At 38.0% G+C, this 18744-nt stretch overlaps 2 protein-coding genes across 2 annotated transcripts; one reads left to right on the top strand and one right to left on the bottom strand.

Moving 5' to 3' along the window:
• Positions 1-8439: 8439 nt before the first annotated feature.
• LOC147480007 (RNA-binding (RRM/RBD/RNP motifs) family protein) lies at positions 8440-10847 on the top strand. Its single transcript, XM_086580632.1, has 3 exons — positions 8440-8625; positions 10285-10353; positions 10444-10847. The coding sequence occupies exons 1-3, from the start codon at positions 8463-8465 to the stop codon at positions 10677-10679; spliced, it is 468 nt and encodes a 155-aa protein (XP_086436758.1). The 5' UTR covers positions 8440-8462; the 3' UTR covers positions 10680-10847.
• Positions 10848-13402: 2555 nt separating this feature from the next.
• On the bottom strand, positions 13403-16022 carry LOC147480006 (putative pectate lyase 5). The gene is made up of 4 exons (XM_086577617.1): positions 15410-16022; positions 14416-15159; positions 14043-14181; positions 13403-13968 (listed from the first exon to the last, which is right to left on the bottom strand). The coding sequence occupies exons 1-4, from the start codon at positions 15523-15525 to the stop codon at positions 13747-13749; spliced, it is 1221 nt and encodes a 406-aa protein (XP_086433743.1). The 5' UTR covers positions 15526-16022; the 3' UTR covers positions 13403-13746.
• Between the last annotated feature and the right edge of the window lie 2722 nt (positions 16023-18744).

The following is an 18744-nucleotide window of genomic DNA, read 5'->3' as shown; positions in this document are numbered from 1 at the left end:
TTTTGATCCAATGGTGCGTCAAAACGCTAACCCGCAAACGCTATCGGTATAAATTTACTTATATATAGCGTCGGTTTTAGCGGGATAGCGTCAAGTCTACACCGCCACTCAAAGTGGCGGTAAAAAAATCTAAACCACTGCGCCTTTGGGAATGGCTAGAGAGTCAAAAAAATATATATATATATTTTTTTAATTTTTCCCCCACACGCTGCGAGAATGGCGGTTGGAGAGTCTCAAAAAATCCTACCCGCCATAGGCAATCGGGCGGTTGAGAGTCTTAATAAAAAAAAAAAAAAAAAATCCTACCCGCCATTGGCGGGCGGTTGAGAGTCTAAAAAATCTTTTTTTTTTTTTTTTTTTTTCCACACGCTTTATTAGGAATGGCGGTTGAAGAGTCCCAAAAAAAAAAAACCATTGGATTGGGAAACGCTAAGCCGCTAACTGTATACACTATGCTATTGTGGTTTGGCGGGATGGCGCACCAAACCATTGGACTTAGCCTAACAAAAACTCTGTACCCAAAAAGTGGGTACTTAACTGGTTTATAATTCAAAAGTGCATTCCTTCTTTCCTATGCCATTGCTTTTGTTTATATTTATGTTTGTAATGTGCACTCATTTTGAGATCATTCTACAACAAGGGCGGAGCTAGGAGAGCGCTGCCGGCTGCTTAGGGTAAGTTTTGGGCAAAAAAACAAAACAAAACAATATACATACAAGTTTGAATTGGGCCTCATCTAGAATAAACATAAAGAAAGTGTGAATCATTGGGCTACACAACAATAAACAACAATACAAAGAAAAGCCCATTTTCAGCCGTTAGAAGTCTTAGAACGCCCTATCCTTGTTCCCAAAATATATTAGGGTGTGTTTGTTAACTGGCAAATGGGGGTGGCTAATTGTATTTTCCCACTAGAAGCACCATTTGCCAGTGTTTGGGTGTATTTAAGGGCCCTGGCAAACACTATTTGGAATTAGCCGGCAAATCAAATTATCCCCACTAGAAGTGGGAAAATAGAAAACACCTCCCCAAAGTTGAATTAGTCACCCGGTATTTTCCCACTATGATAGGAAAATAGAAACAACTCTCCCTCTCGATCTCTCCTCTCTTTCTCCTTTGCAAATAGAAACAACTTTCCCACTCGATCTCTCTTCTCTCTCTCTCCTTTGCCCTCTCATCAACTTCGCTCTCTTTTCGGTATACTCTCTACTCGCTCTTATCTCTCTTCTCTCTTATCTCAATCTTTTTTTTTCACTATTACTTGTCAAATCTCTGCTTTGGGTAAATTTTCTACATAAGGCACGCGTTACCGTTATCGAGATGATTTTATCTGCCTTGTATTTTTAGAAAATTCAATCATGATTACTGTCTTTTACAATGTGATTGATTGAATTTTCTCTCATTAAAAATTAGAAACTAGCAAAGGTGATTTCGTCCTTCTTCAGACTTCAGAGGTCGGTTTGATGCCTTGAGATTTGAATACTGGTTCTGCTATATTATTTTTCTTCTATGTATACTAATCGTGAATATTAAAACTTGGCGTGTGGGCATAAGTCCGTAACTTCTGACCTAATCATCTGTCTATTTCTCTCAAAGCTTAATTTAAATTGGAATGCCCTCATTTCCTTATATGGGGACTGATCTCTCTCCTCCCTTTTGTGTAAGCCCAATTAAGACCTCTCCTTCATTTGTTTGAATGATTCCACCAATACTATTGCATATGGAGAAGCCGATTATGACACAAAGAAAGCTAAATGCAAATAGATATCCTAAACACGACATGTCCCATGCTATATAAGCATTAGCTATAGCACCTATGCCATCATTCCCGCATGCACCGCGTGAGAATCTTTTTGCACCCATCTAGTGCCATCATCTAAAGAAACATCGTCATAACAAAAGAAGCCACACATTTAATAGAAGCTCATAAGTGCGTTAATCTTTGCTAAGCAATAAGCTTCCCACATTGGTTAAGGACAACGGAAGCGCCCACTTCCTCTTACTCTAAAGATTAAGCCAACCCAAAACAGGTAGTAATCAACTTCGCTCAATCAACTTATATTCTCTCTTGTAGAGTCGGGTCCATATAAGCTTTCTCGATATCATTTGATCAGCAATCGATTGTCAACTAACTGTTGTGAGGAATAATACCCTATAAAAAGAGGCAAATATAACTTCGACCAAATTTAAGCGCTAGGCGACATCCCATACAAAGAAACTACATACCCAACCAATCAGTCTCTTACAATAGGAAACTAAATCTTGCTAAAACCATCGAAGGTTAATACGAAGTTCCCATATTGAGTAGGTTTACCTAATGCAATTTGACTTCTAACAAATTGCAAGAATGGAAACTTCACACGTCATAAAAAAGCAAGGAAATTTTCTATAGATCCAATAATATGAACCTTTTGTTGTGGTGGTCTAATTCTTGTAGGAGTTTAGGGAATGCCCTTTTAAATATTGTCTGTGTAGAACCTGGTGAACCATAGCCTTTGTTTCGAATCTTCTCTTATTATATGGTTTTAGCTACTTTGCTTATTTTTGAATTTGGGTATGGTTTGGTGTCGTAGTATGTCTTTGTCTTTGTTTTGTTATTTTGTCATTTTTCTGTTTGGTGAGCTTCCTCTACATTGTTCATGCATGTATGTTTGTATCAATTTGTATGTTTAGTTAATTGAGTACATGAATTTGTATACTTTATTAATTTTTTTTTTTTTTTTTGAAATATTGTAGAATGATTACGAGCGCGGTCGTAGGTTAGTGGCATTTCTACTTATAGTTATAAGTGCATATATAATGATGACATGGTGGTATAGGAGAATGTATATTGGGAGGTATAGGCCTAGCGTAGGGCTCCCCAGCTCTTATTAGAGGTCCTCGTAGGAATTGGGATCAAGTGCGGAGAATGTATTGGGTAGGATGTATACAAGCAGCGACATGATTTTGCCACGAGCAATTAAGGATGAGGCGATCAATGTTCGTAAACTTGTGCACTTTCGTTTGCATGGTCATGGTCTACGTGAAAGCAGACATGTTACATTGGAAGAGCAAGTTGCCCTATTTCTCAACACTGTTGGGCATGACATGCGTAATCGGAATGAAACATTTCAATTCTTCCGTTCAGGAGAAACAGTTCACCGTTATTTCCATCTTGTGTTGGATGCAATCCTTTGTTTATTCAGAGAGTTAGTAACAAATGCTACCGCTGATAACTCCCCTCGCGAGTGTACCAACACACATCATTGGCATTGTTATTTCAAGGTCAGTCAACTTTTTGGAAAATGGATAGGATCATTCTGATTTCAATGTTTAATAGTTCAATAAATATTTATGAAGTTTTTTATGTTAGGATCGTTGTGGGTGCGGTTGATGGTACACACTTTCCAATCAATTTACCACTAGCGCAACAGGCTAGGTATCGTAACAGGAAAGGTGTCGTGACCCAAAATGTGTTAGTAGCTTGCACATTTGACATGAGGTTCACATACGTGCTAGCAGGGTGGGAGGGATCTAAGACACGATGGGCCGGTTGTTGAGGAGTGTTGTGGCTCGTCCGGGCATAAGCTTACTGTTCCAAATGGCAAGTACTATCTTGCGGATCTTTGGATTTGCTTTAGTGCCGGGGTTCCTCACGCCTTTACCGTGGTGTCTGGTACCATCTTAGAGAGATCGGTGAAGTTCAACCTCAAAATCATAAAGAACAATATAATTTTAAGCCATTCATCTTTACGTCTTGTTGTTGAAAGGACAATCGGTCTCTTGAAGAAGCGATTTGCCTATCTAAGGCATGCAGTTTTCCACGATGTCAAAAACACACACAAAGGTTATCCTTGCATGTTGTGCATTGCACAACTTCTTGCGAGAAGAAGATCCTGATAATACATTAAGTGATGAGGAGCTCACTGATGATGAGGAAGAGGCTGACAACTCTCTGAATGCTCCAAATATGAATATTGATATGCAGGCAAGCATTGGGTGGACTAATTTTAGGGATGAGTTGTCAATTGCAATGTGGGCAGATAACGAGTGATGTAATAGATATTATGATTTTATGAGTGATGTTTTTGTAGTAGACTTATGATTTTATTAGATTGTTTTTGTAATAGACACTATTATGTTTCAACTACTTATAATGTTTTATTCACATGCAATCTTTTTTATTTGTTACCTTGATATGTTACTATGCTATGTTCTTTGTTGGTCATTGCTTCAAACTAGGTATGGTTGGAAAACAGAAAAAAGTTGTGAAAACAAGATCGCCCCAAATTAGATGGTATCCCAACATGGAAGCCATCTTGGTAGAGGTGTTGTTAGAGGAGTTAGCTCTTTGGGGGCAAGGGCGAGATAATGGGTGGAGGAAAAGAGCTTGAAGCGTCTTGCTGATGAGATCAATCTGCGACTTGGAATGAATTGTGTTTGAGACAATGTCGGTCGAGGTTGAAAACAATGAGACTTGCTTGGCAAGTTCTTGCGAAACATCTGATTGATGCTAGTGGGTTTGGTTTGTCTTTCAACAAAGAGACCAAAAGAATTGATCTGAGATGAGAATGCATGAGAGAGTTATGTAAAGGTAATAAAATAATCTCATTTTTTTTATAGGATTTGGTTTTGGATGCCATATTAATTGGTATATTGTGGGATTTAGGCTCATCCGTTGGCAAACACTCTCGAGGCGAGAAATCATTTCCTTACTATGAATGAATGTTGTCTCATTTTTGGGAATGATTATGCAGTTGGAGAAAGGGGGCAATAGTGGGTTCGATGATGACATGGTGGATGGAGGTAAGTTGATTAGATGTAAATAGAGTTGAATTTTGTGTGTCTAACTAGTTTTGAAATTAACTTTTTGTTTCAACTTCTTGTTTAGATGATTCTAGGCAAACCCAAGGAGATGGGGGTGACGATTCTGATGCTAGTGAGTCCTCAACTTTTGGTGCTCCCTCAGATACTAGTGGGGATACTTCTCAAACTGAGAGTGGTCCTAGAAGCACTACACCTACTTCTAAGAAGACTAGGAAGTCTCGATTCTTTGAGGATATACTGAACCCCCCGTTTAAGGTGTTAAGCGGCGGTGACAAAATTGCGAGGCCCTCAAACCGAGAACCACAAGAAGAAGAAGTAGACCAAATAGATTTGTTGAAGGATGCTTTGCGAGTCTCTTCTTCCGATATGAATCTGAGCTTTTCTTAAGGTCGCTTGACTTGGTTTGGTCGAGAATGATAGGCTTATTAAAGGTCTTCTTGGGCCTTAAAGAGGATATCAAGGCTTCATGGTTGTTTAGGAGGCTAGAACAAGCTGGACGTTGATTCAACCTTGTTTTTTGGTTTATTTTTATGTTTGAACTATATATTTTTGTGGGATTGTTGTTAAGTGGTGGACCGATATATTATTGTTAAGTGACATTGATGTTACTTTTGGATATTTTATTGTGTGTTCTTGTTGAGTCTTTGTGTGTGTGTAGTTGGTTGGTGTGTGTGGTAGTGTGTGTAGTGTGTGCAATTAGGTGGTGTGGTGGGTGTGGTGGAGTGGTGGTGGTGTGCTGCTACTACTGCTTGAAACCTCGATTCATTAGATACAATGATCTTGTTTTTGAGGGAAAAAATGTCTACGACGACGATGAGTGAGAATTTTCAATCCACCTCTTGTTACATATATACATAATATTTTCTGAATTGAGTGCGTACATAATGTATTGAAAAAAAATTGGATGAGTTTTTGCAAATTGTATGTTCTCTGAATTCAACCTCATTTTGCTTATCATTAAATGGAAAAGTGACCCAGTAATGCAGGTGTGTGAGTTAGACATTATGTTTCATGCTAGAGGAGATGATTATGAATGGCTGCATTGTTGAAACTAACAAAGTCGAACATTCTCAGCCCAATACAGTTGATGGACAAAGCATCGTAGTCATCCATCTTCTGAAATCAGTCTTGGTATTTGTTATTCCTAAAGTATTGCCTATCCTCACCATTTGTTTTGAGAAAGGTAATCAATATTGGCGCATGTGACGATGGCTGCTACATTTCTCCTTGTGCATTTTATTGGCGCATGTGATGAGTCGCTGAAATCTTGATGAATAATTCGATAACTTATGCAGGAAGCTTCGAAATTTGAGAACCCCTTGAAGCCTTCTTTGCTTGGGTATAGGTAATCGATTATTCATGTGGAAGCGTTGATGAGCATGGAGTGAAGAAATATATGATATGCAAAATCCAAAGTCCACATTCTTTTTGGGACCGGAGTTCATCCTTCCAGTGGCAGGGTTGGCTTGCGGTGTATTCGGCTTTGAGAAGGTCTCTTTGACTTTATTATTATTAACCACCGTTTTTACTAACATGCATGTAAAAATCCCGAGTGTTGTTTCGTTCCCCTTGTTTTTCACGCTATTCGTTTCCAATTTTTGTGTGGTTGTTTATAAGAAATGGCTCTTCATTTTGCATTTTGCCTCGATCCCTTACTTATATCAAATATGACATAATGAAACAAAGCGCCAAATGTTAGAGAAATTAAACACAAAATAGCACTAGCCCGTTTAATCAAGTGGCGGAGCGAACCATCTAACCATTTGGGGGCATGTGGCCCTAGTGTGTGCAATTAGGTGGTGTGGTGGGTGTGGTGGAGTGGTGGTGGTGTACTATTAAAGTTGAGTTGTATTGTATTTTATTTTATTTAATTTGTATTTTATTTAATTTTTTGTTATACTTCATTGAGTTTGAAAACAAAAAAATATCTCCAAAAATTGAAATATCATTTGCCCATTTGGAGAAAAACCGTATAAACAAAATTTGCAATGGCCCGACAAATCTTATATTTAAAATTATAAATTTTTGCAAACAAACATTTGCAAACTAAAATTTTCCCACTATAGATTTGTCTGGCAAATTTATAGTGGGAAAACACTGGCAAATCTTATATTTTCCCACTAGAAATTTGGCAGTTAACAAACACACCCTTAATGTTTAAAAAACGAGAAATACAAAATGCTACTATACCAACTGAACTTCAGATTAATCATTAAACAAACTACTCTCTATGTACGTGCATAGCACTTTTTATAATGAGCAATAACTTGATTACACGTGTTTTTCAAACATTGTTTTTCTCTCTCTCCCCTCTTACCTCGTGTCTCTCTCTTTCTTTTGTAGGTCCACTAATATAGATGGGAAAAGGTTCAGTTTTGTGGTTGGATGGGGCTTAAAAAAAAAGAAAAGTGTGCGAACGGACGAACGGTATTTTCGGCTAAGTGCTCACTGGCGTGCGCCTCATTATAGGGTAGAATAAGATGAAGAAATTAGAATGTTTGATGGAGCAAAGTTGGAACTCATATTACCAAATCCTTAAATACAACCTCTCATCTCCTGGACGCCTTGAAATACCCCACCACCACCACCTGACCTTGAAAGTCTAGTATGGGGTGAGCTGTGAGCAATCACGTTAATTTTTCAGACAAATTTTTACACCCTTTCTCTGCATTATTTTTGCCTAGACCTGAAAGGATATAGGTATGGATAGAACTAAAACGCATGGCCCAGCACAAAAAAAACGTTCGAAATCGACTGTGATTGGTTTGATAAAAATAAAATAACAACTCAAACTCTCTTTCTATCTCCTCTCTTCTGTTTTCTCTCTCTAAACCAGCCAATCACAATTGACTTTCGGATGGTTTTTTTCTTAGGCCATGTGGTGTAGTCGCCCCTATAGATATTGTCGGTCTTCTTCAGTTCTTCTTAACAGAGTGTCATAGACTCTATACCAGTCAAATGACTAGGTCAACCGGGCCAACTATTGATGATTGATATGAAGGGGAGATTCAAATAATTTGGTCAACTACCACACTACTAGTCAAAATCATAAATTTCTTTCAAAATAACTCAACCTAATATTTAGCATCGACATTACAAATATTTATCAATCTTTATCAACATTGACATTGTTTGATCATATGAAATCGTCACTTTATTTATTTAAACAAGCGTGGTTTGCATATAGAGAGACCTATATAGTTGCTCCTAGCTCTTGGATAGTAACATCTTATTACATCTTCATACAAAATTTCATAATGAAATAAACGTTGAAGCGCATATATAGTTCGCCATCCAGTCAGCCACTTGGTTGCATTGCCTTCCCTTACTTCCACTTGCATAAAATTGTCCTGAAGCATTTATCTATCCATTTCTCCAATGAAGGATAAAGACGTCATGGCGTTAAACTAGGAGTGCATATTAATTCCAAGACAGTTGAATTTGAAATGAACACCGGACTGGATGAGATGTCTGGCCCACATACCCAAATCCAGGTTTTTTAGTAGATACCCGAGTACCCGACCCACACCCAAATCCAAGATCTTTTTGTCATAAAACTAATTGAGTCGGTATGCCACTTGAAATACGCTGATATATTGGAAAGTTTCGGTGATATATATATACCGATTTGATCACTTTCCGTACCAAGGGGAAGAATGGCTCTGGCTTTAACATTACGTCGCATCCTTAGAAACGGCGGATCAGCTTCTTCGGCGGCGGCTTCAGCTGTTGAGCCGAAATGGACAAGATTGATCCCAATCCGTCTAAACACTACTGCTACTACTACACCCCTCACAACTCCAAAGCTCTTCATTAGCGGTACGTGTTTTATTTTTTTTTTATAACAATCAAGTACCCATCTTTATTTTGTTTGTACAATAATAAACTCTGGGAGTTGTCTTAATTGAACTAGTAACTTTTATATTGGTTGGATCAGTTTCACTTGTGAACTGCATAGTTGTTGGTAAGGGGACTGGAGATATGGGCAGTAGGCTTTTTGACTTGTTTTAGGTTTTAAGTTTAAATACGGAAAACAAACTAATCTATTAGGGTAAATTCCTGTTAGTTTTGCATTTAATCAACACTGCATCCCTGTTTTTGGTCAGAACAATGCAATCAGTCTAGAAGTGCATTAAAAACCTGACAAGATTTTTCTTTGTGTGAGACTATTACGACATTGACGTTGGCTGCCACCCCCTCTCAGCTATATGATCTTCGCAAAATTGCATGTCCGCTATGCAATGTGTTAATTTTGTTGGCAATCCTATGTTCCACTACAGGAGAACGTTTCTCTATTGTGCTAAGCTAGAACATATGCTTAAGATCTAGGTAGCTTCAGAAGGTGACACAGGTGCTACGCTAATTAGTATACTGCATAGCAGTGGGGGCGTGAGCGGAGAATTGGAAGGGTATGGAAAATGGAGAGGGAGGAGGAGAGATTGAAAGGGAGTCGAGAGGGAGAGGGAGAGGGAGGAGTTACTGATGAAGAGAAGAGATGAGGACAGACAAAACCCAACAAAATGGCATTTTGCCCCCTCTCTTGCCCATAACGTTTGCTCCGCTCACTTGATTAACTCTGAGATGACGGTGCTATGCTAATTAACTCTGAGATTAGTTTAGCATTTTATGCACACAGATCACCCTCTCCATTTAAGCTTTCGTAATTTTGATTGTTGTAGTTCCTTTTAGTTCTTTCCCCACTCCATGTCGTAGATGACATACTTCTTTGTTCATGTATAGTGTAGAGTGGAAGATATAGACATTGAATTGGTTTAGGGTGCTCGTTTTAATGGTCAAACACTCTGACCCCTTTAATTCTGATACTTCATCCATGGAATCTACATCAAACAAAAGGGTGTGAACATCTTAATTATCAAACAGTCTGACCCCTTCAATTATGACATTCTATTCTAATGAAATTACCTTCGACAAATGCGTGTGATAAACTTTTTGGGGATGTAGTCCCCTTTTGAATAGTTTGAATAGATGTGCTAATTAAATGTCCATAAACTAGATACACAAAGTAAAATGAGGTCTGAAATTAGCCAACTGAGCTCATACAAAAGAGAATGAAAGCGTTTCCTTAGGAATCAGAGGAAGCAGAGCCAGTTTAAACTACCAGAACACAGAGACAAAAGGCTGATCTAATTAACTAAATAGGAAAAAGAATGGATCTGCAGGGTCCCAAATGAGTTGGCTTATTCGAAGAAAGCCTTGTTCTTTGAATGATCTGTCTCGTGTCTGATACTGCATGGTTCCACTCTGCAAGAACTCTGAATCATTATCTCGAAGCTCGTCCCCTTTCTGTCGTTTATGATGAATGTCCATTTGTCCCAAAATGACCTGGCCCGATAGGGAAATCCCAATTCATTGGGCCTTTTGATACAATAAAATAGTACATTCCTGTGTATGATTAAATGATACAAGACTCCAACAAATTGGACTTACCTGACCTTCTTTCTGATATACATGTTACAGGCCTTGCTCGGCAAACCACAGATGAAAAGCTTAAAGAGGCATTTTCTCCTTTTGGCCAGATTCTTGAAGGTAGTTGATCTAGCTTTTCCTTCTTCATTTTTCCTATATATTTTTGTACGTAACATTTTGTCATAATTTCTCTGCATAATATTTTTGCAGCAAAAGTTGTTGTTGATAGAGCATCTGGAAGGTCAAAGGGGTTTGCTTTTGTAAGTTATGCAACCATCGTGGAGGCTGAGAAGGCTCGAGAGGAAATGAATGCAAAGTTTTTAGATGGGTGGGTTATTTTTGTGGACCCTGCAAAACCAAGAGAATGGAGATCACCACCAAAACCTGAGCCAGAACAGTCAGAAACAGGTTTTAGGACGAACAAGACAATTGGTTGGTGTGGATAAGGATAAGCATATTTTGTAATCTCAAATTAGCAAAGAATTAGAAGAGTTGAATTACTTAGTATTACCTTGGATGACTGGTATGTACTGAAGGAATTTGATTTCTTAATTATTTTGGAAGAATGGTACTTGTTAAACATTTTATTAAAACATTGTCATACAGTTGATATAGGTCGATGAGTTGAATATCTACCATGTTAAATGTGTAGTGGAAAGTATAGGAAATTGATGAAATCTAGGACAATACCTCTATAAAAAATATATATTTGCGGGTTTTGGAGATTACTTGTCAATACCTTAGATTCAGCTCTGTCAACTCTCCTTTTGTTCAATTAGCAGATTAAGAAAATGTCCATTTTTAACTCTGCAGAAAAGGTATATCAGGTAAAGGAACTTGACAAGAAGAATTGAAGAGGTGATGTTTCCTCATTTGGTTTTAGTATCTATTTTACGAGACCGCACCTATGGACGTATGCACACTTCTGAGCCCATTTGCATGAAGTTCATGTGTTGTAGGCAGATGTATATATTGGCATAATCTGAAGGGTAGGTCAATTGTAGAGTTTATTGCAGTCTTAGACTCCTCTAACGTTACCTTCTAAGGGAGTATAAAGCTCTTCAAAGTTCATAGTCTCTTGGGCTCATCAGCTCCGCACCGATAGATCGTTCAACACTTCAACATCAAATTGGGGAATATGGATATCAGGGTTCCTTAGTAACAATACTTTTGTTAGTAGGATGACCAATATGTCTTTTCTGTGTGTTGCTATCTTAGTCATGCGCATTTCTTTCCTAAATGTACGGTCTATTAGATGTTTAGTAATTTTGAATGAGGTTCTTTGTGGTATTCGTTTCGGCAATAAGAATAATCTTGTGTGAATGCTTGAAGCTTTTGCACCTGTTGTTCTTCTGACTCATAGTGAGACCTTCAGGGGCTTTTGCCACCACTTTGCTTCAGTAAGATAAGGATGGCATATATATACCATTGTACTGAAGTTGGGGGTTGGGTTGTGTGTAGTTTAGGAGGTTTTGACAGAGGATCATCATTGATCAGATCATGAGTGATAACTGATAAGAATATTAATGCTCTGTGGCGATCGTAATGTGACTGTTGAAGGATTATGGCTTGAAACCTTGTAATCTGAATCACTGTGGTCGTAGGCTTACATACTGTGACTTTTCTGGCCATACAGCTTTTTTCTTTACTGCAAAAGCATTGCTAACTTGTCGACCATGGTTGTTTTAAAAAAATAATTTTAGCTACGAATTCTGTTTCCTACTTTGATTTGGAGTCTGACACTCTGACTAATATGTAGGAGCTTGATTTATGAAAGAATGAGTTGTGTTTAGACAAGTCCTCTGCATTTGTCATTCTGTCACTAGTAAGATAGTACTTCACTTCTAGGCGTGACCGCGTGAACCTTTTGTATCTTTGATGATATTACGTGACTGTTCTTTTGTTTGTCTTCCGCAATTGTCACTAAAGGAAGCATGTACGGGATTGACAAAAGAACAGACACAATGGGTAGTGTTGCTGTCAAGCGAAAAAGAAAAAGGAAAAAAAACGATAGTGTTGCTGACTTGCTGTGGTAAGTTAAGTTAGAGCAACGGAGATTGACAAAAGAACATCCTGTGATGTGCAAAGCACCATGCAGCCTTTTCGTCTTCTAGAGCAATGCGACCTTGATTCACCGTATACTTCTAATGAAATGCAGTCATATAGGTGATAATAGAGGTAACTAAAAAAGATGGGATAGCTAGCTGACCTAGCTCTATATTGGCGATTTATTTTAGTTGGATGATTTTGTTTGCACTTTGCAACGTGCCTGTTAAGAGGAAGAGCATGTATCACTATTTGAGGAATGTGGCCTAATAATGAAGGTTGGTGGGGCGAGTTGGGGCAACTCAACCTGTGGGAGAAAATAACTTTTAGAAGGAAACTTTATAGGCAATCGTTATTATGTCTATTGAAGTATTAATCATACGTGAGATGGTTGCATGTGGAAGCGCGCAACTTTGTCAAAGATGTACTTACCACTTAGTAACTTGCTTTTCCACGAAAGAATGCTCCATTAACACTTAAAACCGAAGGCATGTGCACCCTCTATGTCGTCCTACCAACAAATAACAACCATTCAATCATAGCTTATATGTATGAGACTCCACGTCTCCACCCATCTGGCCTCAATTCAAGAGAGAAAGAGGAATACCTTTGCTGTACAATTTCTTGTAGTTCACAAGTTATGGGGGCGGTCTGAATGGACCATGGATGGTTGTTTCGGGATTGAGAATATAGAAATGCTACACATGGATCTATCCTCTTCTTGGTGGGTGTGGGTCTGGGTCTAACACTACCTCATATTGCATAGATAGCTGATCCTTTTACTTTAGAATGTATGTAATGTTGCATAAACAGTTGCAATCGTGCCATCATATATGGTCTACTCACTACTGATCCAGGTATATTAAAAGTCAAAACAGCTAGTCGTGTTATACAAAATCCTAGTGTCGGCCAAGGGAATCTCACCCCTTCGGCACAAATCTATTTAGTGAACTTGTATAAGGAATCTTGTTCCTTCATGTAATGTCGCGCGTACATTTAAAAAGATCTTGGTGCTTCTTTTCATTTTTGTCTTTTGAGGCACTATATATTTGTTATTTGCAAACCTTTTCCAGTCTCCCATGCTAGAGAACAATGAGTAAGGTGATATATGGTAAGCGAGATAGCAAGAGGAATCAAAAGATTAAATTAAGCTTTGATGTGTGAATCCAATACATAGTGAATTCAATCTATCAACACTTCTGCACTTGTTACTACTAGCCCCATTAGGAGTCTTTAGAATCCAAAAGGGTTTTATAGTAAGCAGGCCGAGGTTGTAATACGAGATCAAAAAAGATAAAAATGAAACTAAACCGAAATGCGACACTTCCTTACTTACACTTTGGGACATTCATGTCCCTTTCTTGCACTTTTACACCTAAAATTTTAAACTTATATGTAGTTAATTTAGTGTGCACACCATCACCATGGTGTCGAATATAATTATGGCAACTGTTCCGGAGTTTTGGACTAGCATCGCGAACCCTTCCTGCAATTGAGTGCACCTGCGGCTGTTGTGAGCGGAGCGACAAGAGCAGATGGCCTTGCGCCCAAGCTTGAAGCCTTAGCATAGCTCGACGATGCACCTGCACCAGATCGCGTAAAGAACGCACCATTCAAATACAAGTCTCCTTCAGATCTCCAGTTCCAATTCTTCCATTCATACACTGGTGCATCCTCATGCTTGGTTATCTGCATAAATTGTGGGAGTTAATATAAAGTTGTGCAAAGGTAAGGTAAAAGAAATAAAGTCATTTCTTCCTCACTTCTTTGCTATCCATGTTATTGGGTGCAAGAAATCTATTTCCTTGACTGTTGATGGTTGGTGCTGCACTCCCACCAATAGCATACATTTCCCAATGTGTATAGTCATTGTTCACTACATGAAAGTATCCATGTCTACACCTGCAAGTGAATTAAAAGACCAAACAAAAATAAGAGTCAAGACCAATTCAAGGACCGCTTCCAAAATAAGAATACGTACCGAAACTACATATGCTTAATTATATCTATACAGCAGTAAATAAATACTTTACACAGAGCATATATTTGGCAATCTGGTATAATATTTGTTTGACTAATGTTTGAATTGAAGATATGATGATAAAGAGCAATATGAGGTTCAGTGAAGATTTTTACCTTGGCATCCTTTGAACAAGGCCTTCACCAAAGTGATTGAAAGCAATGGTGACTTGCATGTTCTTGTCTTGAGTATAAGTATCACTGTGCCCTAAGAGCATAACTTTGTTATGGTGGGTCAAATAGTTGTTTGAAATTGTAATAGCAGTGGACCCATGAATAGCATCAATGAGGCCATCGCGACAATTAGATAAAGAACAATGGTCCACCCAAACATGGCTACCACCAAAGATCGATACACCATCACCATCAGATAATGTCCTAAAACCAAAATGGCTCGGTGAATCTCTTACATTCGTATTCCCACCTTGTGTACAGTCATGTATATGAAGACCATGTATAATGATGTTTGTTACGAACTGTATAGTAATGCAAGGTCCACCAGCAATATGCACACTTGCACCTCTACCATCAATGGTCTTGAATGAATTCATGATCAGTTCTTCCTTGAGCTTAATAACCATGTCGCGCTCGAAAATGATCCACAATGGCTCATCTTGTATGACGGCATGTCGAAGAGTTCCTGGTTTTGGAGTCACAGGGTCATCATTCCCAGAATCTGTTACTACATAAATGCGACCATCTCTACCACCAACGGCTTGTTTACCGAACCCAATGGCGCAATCAGCTAGACGTTGACGGTTTTTCTCCCAATTTGGGTCGCACCTCCAGCAATCGTCTATTGGATTTCCGGTTCCACATGAAAGATAGCCCAAATTTCTCCTAGTTGAATTGTTGATTTTGCTGAAGAAGAAAGCAAATGTTAGCACGACACATTAGTATACGTGTCACGAAAAAATATCAACAATTCAACTAGCTACTTGTATAAGAATTTCTTTCATATAATTGTGGAAGTCCATGCGGACATAAGTATGCTAGAATGCTAGTTAGTAGATATAACACAAAATGACCTCTGACTACCGTACCATATATGTGTCTACTAGTGTGTACTAGTACTGAAAAATGTACGTACAATAATGTAGGAATATATTACCTCACTACTTCTTGTGCTACAAGATCAGGATTTTGAACTGGTGAGGAGGAAATGAGGATAGGAATTAGTAAAGAGAGGAAGAGGAGAGAAAGTGAGTGATAAGCAGGCATTCCCATTGTTTCTCTTGAACCTGACAGTAAAAGAGATCGAATGAGAATGGATAGAAAGAGGTGTGAGAGAGCAAGTGTGATGAAGAGGGGATTTATAAAGGAATGAGTCGGGGAGAAAGGGTGTGATTAAACTAATACAAATGGGCCCATTCTAATCGTGATTTGAGGCATCAGTGGTAGTTTGGCCGTTAAGCGTGGCAAGTCTTTCACTTGCTGCTATTTATCCATATATCCATTTGCAATTTTCAAGATGCTCATCAGCTCAATATAGAGGCATTGACATTAATTTGGCTCCAAATGCCAAAATTCAATGAATAATTTTTTATTCTTAGAAACTTCTACTCTATGTCAATACTCAATACCAACTCATATTTACCGGAATATGCTAACAAGACCTGGAATTTCAATGATGTTTTGGTTTTCGACTTGACGGAAAATTTTAAAATACCGGAACTGTTGGTCTATGAATTTAGGCTAACTTTCCTAATCACCATTATTTGTTTGTTCTTTTAAAAAATCAGTTGGTGAATGCCCTTTATGTTAGGAAATTCCCACCACCACCGACACTAGTGACCAACTCAATAAGTATAAAATGTATATATCAATTAATTTTCTAGCTTTAGGCCTTCACAATCAAACCATATAAACAGTTATGGCTGTTAGAAGAGGTCCAATTTTTTTTATTTTTCGCCTTTTTCGATATAAAATGTGTTTATGTTGGACCCATAACTTTTACTTTGACTTATATGAATTGGTGATCACTATATAATATACATATGTATGTATACTACACTCCTAGGAGTTAATTTCTTTTGTAATTAAAACTCCTAATAATCTTTTCGGTGGAGTTTTTTTTTTTTTTAACTTCACCTAAGTACCTAACCCTACCAAACAAAGAAGTTTGTGTATACGACGAGGAGAATTTTGCTCAATAACCATTTGGCCGACAAATGACTGTTTGCAGTTGGAGCTTTGGTATAATCGAATGATGGCCTTGAATGCTTTTTTTTTTTTTTTTCCTTTGCATTTACCCCCATTACCGGCATTGAAAATTTTGGCTTGCAACGTACAACTATCATATCCGCGATTTATGGTACCCAACTTGTGCTTTTACCCTAAGATGATACATACATGTTTTTTTGCTCGACACATTCCAATATTTTACTTTACGAGAACGGTTTCATACATACATGATTTGAAAATAGGTGTGAAATTGTGCGAAAATCTCCTAAATAAGAAATGGATGGATGGGTGGAGTGAGGAATTTTTGAAGGGGGTGACTTGGACTTTAGAAGGAAATGCATGTTCTCCCATGTGAGGTTTGTTTCCTACTACAATTATATATTCTTGTCGGGGCCCATCCGTCATTTAGTTTTGTTTTGCTTATTGTTAGCCACTTAGCCATTGATTAAGTATTTTTAACGACTTTGTGACGTTCAGTTTTTTTTGTCTGATAACTTGGTCGATGTTTCAGGTCTATTTTTGGATTAAGTGAGAGTGATAACACGATAGCTTTTTGTACCAAGGCATCTCATCCAACAAATTTGCTTCAGAATCTTATATATGCGCACCAATGCTACAATGCACCATACCCTTCACTAGTTCACCTGAAAATAGCAAAAAGGGTTGAGTCAATAATAACTCAAGGAGTAGCGATTGTAAAGGAACCTTAAAACGCAAACATGTGTTCAGTTTATCTTTCTGTTTTATAAAAGATGCGCTTGCTATAGGAAAATTTTAAATGCAAACGTTCTTCTGTCCATTTCCAAATGTAAAAGAATAAGAAGCGAATCATACAACCATAGAAGCAACAAAAGCACTAACAAATGTCAATTGCAGCAGAAAAGGACATGCAAATGGGTATCCATAATCAATTATACCATAAGAATAGTTTTATGCTTCAGCTTAATTTAATTAAGACCCCTAGTAATTACTGCGACCTTCACGACTTCTATACATATCAGTTTTTGTATCGAAATTGCTTTTTCAATTCACTTTAACGTTTAAAGGGAAGGTACTTCAAGTCTTCAAACTATATCCGAACATCGAACCATAGGCTTGTGCATTTATGAAATCCTCAAGTTGAGCAATTGACACAGATTTTTCATTCCCGTACTTGTGCCACTGACCCAGTGTGAATATGGGACTGATTCTGGGGCCAAGATGTGTGGCACGTGCTTGAAAGGTCATGGGCTTAAGCCTTAAAGGATGGTTGATCAGCTATATCTTTTTTATATTTATCTGTTAAATTCATCCAAAAATTCCTAGCAAGTAATACGAAATTACGAATACACGAGCTTCACTTAAGGAAAAAGAAAAGAAAATTTTAAAAATAAAAAATATAAAGAAGGAAACCTCGAAGTCAAAGTACATGCGTACCTGAAATGAGTGCGGAAATAATAACATCCACTCATGCAGATATATAGATCTAAGAGACGAAGTACATAAACTGTCGAGTAATTAGTGAGACTTGTATGTGAAGCTAGAAATGAGCAGACACATGCAGAACCCGATGGCAGCAGTTGTCCGTAGTAGGGGAGAGGGAATGGCCCAACTCTTCTATTCATTTAAAACTAATAATGCATGGTTCATCCAAAAGACCAATACACATCTAGGACCATCAGAGTGTGATGCCCCAGCAACAATACAACTCCATAATTGGAGAACTTGTATTCTATTTAAAAATAACAAACAAATAGCTTAGCTTTTTTAGGATTTTATGTTGTTTTTACAAATGCTTAAGGGTGCACACCTATTCTAAATTCAATGTGGAGGGCACCATAGCGTCATACCGATAGGAAAAATATCTTTCGAGAAGCTTAGATACCCTCACAAAAACTTCACGAACTTTTCCCTTGAAATAAGATCAAATTTTGAGATGCGCTCATCTTCTTCTACGACACTGGACAATCTAAGACATGGTCCATTTCTACTAACACGTTGTAATTGGTATGAGTCCAGTAGCTTACGTATATTTCAAAACCCGTCATTGTACTGCATCCGGATTGTGTGTAGTCTGGTGCCTGGTGGTAACATTCAGATATCATATGCAGATATACATAAGTGGAAAATGACGAAATTTATGATGAAGCAACCACACATAACAGTATGATTTGGGAGTGATTCACTCTACAAGAATAAAACTGAAATCCTAACTAGGATGAACCATGCAAGTACAAGCTCCTGTACGGGGCTAACACTTCAGAGAAGGCACAATCAAATAAA

This window comes from Coptis chinensis, chromosome 8 (assembly GCF_015680905.1).
Source record: "Coptis chinensis isolate HL-2020 chromosome 8, ASM1568090v1, whole genome shotgun sequence".
Taxonomy (NCBI): Eukaryota; Viridiplantae; Streptophyta; class Magnoliopsida; order Ranunculales; family Ranunculaceae; genus Coptis; species Coptis chinensis.
This window is presented reverse-complemented; position numbering and strand designations above follow the sequence as displayed.

Coding starts and splice junctions, on each gene's coding strand:
- LOC147480007 (XM_086580632.1), top strand. CDS start 8,463: ATGGCTCTGGCTTTAACATTACGTCGCATCCTTAGAAACGGCGGATCA. Junction 8,626..10,284: donor TCCAAAGCTCTTCATTAGCG/GTACGTGTTTTA, acceptor TACATGTTACAG/GCCTTGCTCGGCAAACCACA. Junction 10,354..10,443: donor TTTTGGCCAGATTCTTGAAG/GTAGTTGATCTA, acceptor ATATTTTTGCAG/CAAAAGTTGTTGTTGATAGA.
- LOC147480006 (XM_086577617.1), bottom strand. CDS start 15,525: ATGGGAATGCCTGCTTATCACTCACTTTCTCTCCTCTTCCTCTCTTTA. Junction 15,160..15,409: donor GTAGCACAAGAAGTAGTGAG/GTAATATATTCC, acceptor TTTCTTCTTCAG/CAAAATCAACAATTCAACTA. Junction 14,182..14,415: donor CTTGTTCAAAGGATGCCAAG/GTAAAAATCTTC, acceptor ATTCACTTGCAG/GTGTAGACATGGATACTTTC.